At 32.2% G+C, this 4953-nt stretch overlaps 1 protein-coding gene across 1 annotated transcript; it reads right to left on the bottom strand.

Moving 5' to 3' along the window:
- Nucleotides 1–1406: 1406 nt before the first annotated feature.
- LOC114318748 (glucan endo-1,3-beta-glucosidase) lies at nt 1407–4364 on the bottom strand. The gene is made up of 3 exons (XM_082897951.1): nt 4251–4364; nt 2601–2989; nt 1407–2117 (listed from the first exon to the last, which is right to left on the bottom strand). Exons 1-3 carry the CDS (start codon nt 4312–4314, stop codon nt 1536–1538), a joined length of 1035 nt encoding a protein of 344 aa, XP_082754077.1. The 5' UTR covers nt 4315–4364; the 3' UTR covers nt 1407–1535.
- Between the last annotated feature and the right edge of the window lie 589 nt (nt 4365–4953).

The following is a 4953-nucleotide window of genomic DNA, read 5'->3' as shown; positions in this document are numbered from 1 at the left end:
TGAATAATTAACTTGCTGGCTATTCTATTTTTCTACCTTCTTCGCTACTTTTAAGGTACATTGTAATGAGAATTTTTTTTTTTTTTTTTTTTTTTGGTTCTATTCGGTTTAAAATTTTAATTTTATACTTTGATTACATCTTTTATAAATATAAAAACGGGCAATCATTTAATTTTTTTAAATAAATAAATAAATAATGGTTAATTATACTATAGGAAAACAATTTTTTAAATCGTAGGAGATATCCCGTTTGTCCCGTAAGGTCCCCATAATTGTTGCATTGCACGGGTATTTGTGTTAAATCTTTAAGTTCTTTGTCCCAAAACAATAGTAATAAACAATTAGGTAAATTACAACACACTTTTTGAGATTTAATTCAAATATGGATTCTCTCATGTGATTTTAAAATTCATATCATGTCCCTTTAAGTTTTTAATCAAATAACAAATGGTCTCTTTTATTAATAAATCGTCAAGTCAATTAATAATTTTTAATGATATTATAAATATATTTCAATTAACAATTCTTGTAATTGTAATAAAATTTTAAAAAATAAAAAGTGTAATGAGATAATTTTATGATATAAATAGAGGCACTCAATAAATATGTTAGGGTTACGTCAACGATTTACTATAATGGTCTTAGTTGGATTTGCATATGCAAATGTATCATGATGAAATGCATGATGAAATGCACAAATGTATTTTAATGAAAATGTTATTGACACCCGATTAATTTAATTTTTTATAAATATATTTTATTTGATGTTCTCCAAAAATTAAATCATTTGAATGATCAAAATAGACCATAAAATAAGTTTCACAAACCAACAACAGTCACCTGAGCTTTGCGGACAATAGTGACCCCAAGTCCCAATGTGAGATATCCATGCAATTTTTACAAGAAAAAAAATTAAAAAAATCAACACAATGATGATACTTTCGTTCCATATCAATAATATAATGAAATGTTGAGGACGCGTTATTCATGATACTCATAATATATAATTATTGTGTGATATTATAAAAACAAAACAAAACAAAAAAAAAAAATTAAAAATCAAGAAGCAAGTTTTGGTCTTATTTTTTTTAAAACCAAGGATCTATCAAAGTAGTTTAAAATTTTAAATTTGTCACTGTCAAATTATTTTGATCATAAATTCAGTAAATATAAATGTTTTCAAATTTATTATTTTTTTTTTTTTTGCCCAACAATCAACGAAAAAGATATTATAAAGTATAACATTGCTCATAAGAAGTAACATAAATTTATTAGTAGGAAATAACCTTTAAGGAGATAATTAAACAATCTTTTGATATTGGAATCAAAATTTATACAGTAATGCTAACTTATTGATGTCTTAATTTCTTGATAGGTAGATACAATCATGCACGCGTAGTTAGGAATTCTTACTCCAAAAATAAGGCCTTCTTATTTATTTTTCTTTCAAAACTCGGCAATTATTTAGTCTACTAACACACAAATTAATTAAAGAACTAGATATAGAATGTATATAAAATTTTTAACCATCTCAACTAATTGAAAGCAATTTGGTACTTAGGCTGCTTGTTGGGGGAAAATAGGCCAAAATGTTGCTCAGTCCCTGCTCCATCCTTTTTGTTCTCATCAAACATAGCAAACAAGTAAGTCTCTATAGCCTTCCCAGGCCTCTTGGGAGTTCCACTCCCTCCATTCACATGCTGAATCAAATTCGTATAGTAAGTCCCTGCATTGTCCAATGTAGATCCGGCACCGCCACCATCAGATGGCCAGCCACTCTCCGACACCACGATCTCCACCCCGGGTCCGCCCGCCTTCTCGACAGCTGAGTACATAGCATCCAACATGGCATCAAAAAGGTTCTGGTAACCAGACTGATCATCTTGCACCACCACTCCTGTGGCAGTGAACAGGGCATATGGAAGAGTAATGTGTTGTTGATCACCATTGTATGCAAAATAAGGGTATATGTTTGCAAGCATTGGAGACTTGTTTGTGGCTAGGAATTGAATGATCGGTTCCATGAACGACTTCACACCGTCGAAAGAGCCTTGCGATGGTGGGTATGAGTTGCTTACTAGTGCCGAGTATGTTGCAGTTGAGACCTTGATTTGGTCCTGTTGTATTCAACCAAAAAAAAAAAAAAAAAATGTGAATAATCAGATTATATTAATAATGTAAATAAATGATTCATATTAAATTATCGATAGTCATATAATTGAATCAAATTTATTTTGAAAATCTAAATCCTACATATGATTTCAAAATATACCATCTATTTTTCTAAAACTAATGCAATCCAATTATGTGACTACTGATATCTAATCAAGTTAAAATTCTTTCACAGTAGTAATCAACTTGCTAGACACTAAAAAATAAATAATTCGAATCACCGAATTAGGCCCGGAGTGGGCTCACATCACATAAATTGACCCGCCAGTCTAAGGGAACTTCTTTATTTAAAATAAACCCTACATGAGTGAGACTACCTAATTTAGAAATAAGCAATGTTATTATGTTAGGAACCGAAATGATTTACCAAAATTTCTACCAAATCACTCATATGCCTCTAGCATTTTTGTTTAGAAATAAACGCTTGCCTGTAAACCCAAGGCTGCAATTGCATTGTAAACGTTTTGCAAGGCGGGGAGGACAAATTGAACATACTGAGCAGTGTCTGCTTTGTTGGGATCCACTTCGTTTCCAACCGAGATGTACCGGAACTTGACGCCCGGGAAATAGTTTCCAACATTGTTTTGGACCCATTGTGATGCGGCCGAAGGATCAGACCCGAGAGCTGGAAGGTCGGAGTTGGGGACGTCGAGGACTAATTCAATGTTGGAACCCCTCAGGGCTTCGAGGGTCGATGGATTTGGACCGTACATTCGCATCCTTCCAATGCCGTTGGATTGGTAGAGTTGTACAACTTCTTGATCCGATGGTAAGTTGTCGCCCAGTTGTCCATTACACACTCCTATGGATTGTGCATCTGCAATGGTGACATTTTGGTGAGAAAAACGCTAAATATACACACACAAAAAAATTGTACGAAATGATGTGGCAGTGATTTTTTTGGGAATTATGAAATATAATGTTAGGCATTTTGAGTTTTAATGAATGAATATAAACAGGTTATCTCTGGTGTTATCGACTTAGACTCTATGTTTCCTTTACTAAAATAGCATAAGCTTATTATATAATTTCTCTCATTCACTTTTTACATACTATTTCAATATATACATATCTATGATATTGAATAAATCCATTTAGAAAAATTTTATATGTAACAAAAACGTTGACGCCTGAATTTAAGATAATCATGCTGATAGCATCCCATTTGAAAAAGAAGAAGAAGAAAAGGCTCCAATGTGGAGTGACTGAATGGATCAAATATTCAAGATCAAGAAGGCATACAAACATGCCATTAAACAAACAACTCTGAAAGATGGATCATTAAACAAAAATATATAAGAGAGTAATGCTACACAAAGAAAAATGATATACACAAATTGTATATAGAACAATGTGGTAGAATTATAGATTTATCTCTTTAAAACAAAAACAAAAAATCTATTAAGTTGCTTATTAATAACTAGGTATCGGGACTTTGAAATTAACGGTCGAGTAACCCTTTTTTTTTTTGGATCGGAGGTCAAGTAACCCTTTAGTGGCTCTTTAAGTTTAACGTTGAATCTTATTCTTCAGTTTTTACCGTTTGACCGAATCTATTAGAACCGTTACTAACATATCATTTTAGTGAATATTTTCATATGAAAATTTTGAAAGAATAATATATTTTCCTATAGAAGATAATGTGGGTGTTTGGGAAGTGGGTTTTTTTGTAGGTTTTTTTAGTTGTAAGATATTATTGGAAAAAGAATTTTTGTGTTTGGGAAGATAGTTGGGTTTTTTTGTGATTGGATGTGATATTTGTGAGGGAAAAAGTGAAATGATTATAGGGTTTGCTGTGATATTTTGTTTGGATTTGTTTGTTTTTTTGATTTTGTAATCGATTTGTCTTTTAGTGAAAAAAAACTAAAAAAAATCTTCCCAAACACCCTCAATATATATGTGTGCATGAAGTTAGCATTTTTATTATGCACTTCATAGTTCATATAGCAAAATGTTAGCATTACTATGCTTATGCTTGGTATGACATGTACGAGAGAGAGAGAGAGAGAGAGAGAGAGAGAGAGAGAGAGAGAGAGAGAGAGAGAGAGAGAGAGAGAGAGAGAGAGAGAGAGAGAGACCTGTCATATAAATGGTAGGTGAAAACAATACAAGTAGCAATACAGAAACCAGAAAAAGTTCCATTTTTAAAAGTGGAAAGGAACAACTAAAACCACACTTCAATGGTTTTTTTGTTTTTTAAATGGAAGAAGATGTGGAAAACACACGATCTCCCCTACTTTATATAGAAAGCCAATTACTAACTACTACTCTGTCTGGAGGACCAAAACTGTTGCCCCTTTCAAAACACTGCTTTGAAAAGTAAAACTTCAACATGGTAGGTCAGTTAGAACAAGTCCAACAGAAAAACACTACACGAAAATCATTTGACACCATTTCTTATTTGGAGACCCCCAGTGACTAGGCACCTCCAGTGTCACATGGCACACTGCCAGTGGCTGAAGTCTAAAAAAAAAAAAAAAAAAAAAAAATTGTTTTCCAGCCAGTCAACAAGGACCCCCAGCACCCCCACTGGGGGTCTGAAGCATTTTCCTTATTATTATTATTACTACTAAGTAGTTTCCATCATTTTTTTTTGCACTAAATAAGCTCAAAAAAAGTATATAATTTTTTTCTCACTTTCCACCACCTTTATCCTAAATAAATTCACCTGTACAAATTTAAAATTCAAACAACACATAGGCTTAATTAGCCATGAATAAAAATAAATAAAATTTTTAGATGAACCACGGAATTTTGTTCCATCTCTGATTTTACCGCAAT

The sequence above is a fragment of the Camellia sinensis genome, chromosome 12 (genome assembly GCF_055761805.1).
Source record: "Camellia sinensis isolate YWXY chromosome 12, ASM5576180v1, whole genome shotgun sequence".
Classification (NCBI taxonomy): domain Eukaryota; kingdom Viridiplantae; phylum Streptophyta; class Magnoliopsida; order Ericales; family Theaceae; genus Camellia; species Camellia sinensis.
Note: the sequence above shows the minus strand (reverse complement) of the source record. Positions and strands in the feature narration are given on the sequence as shown.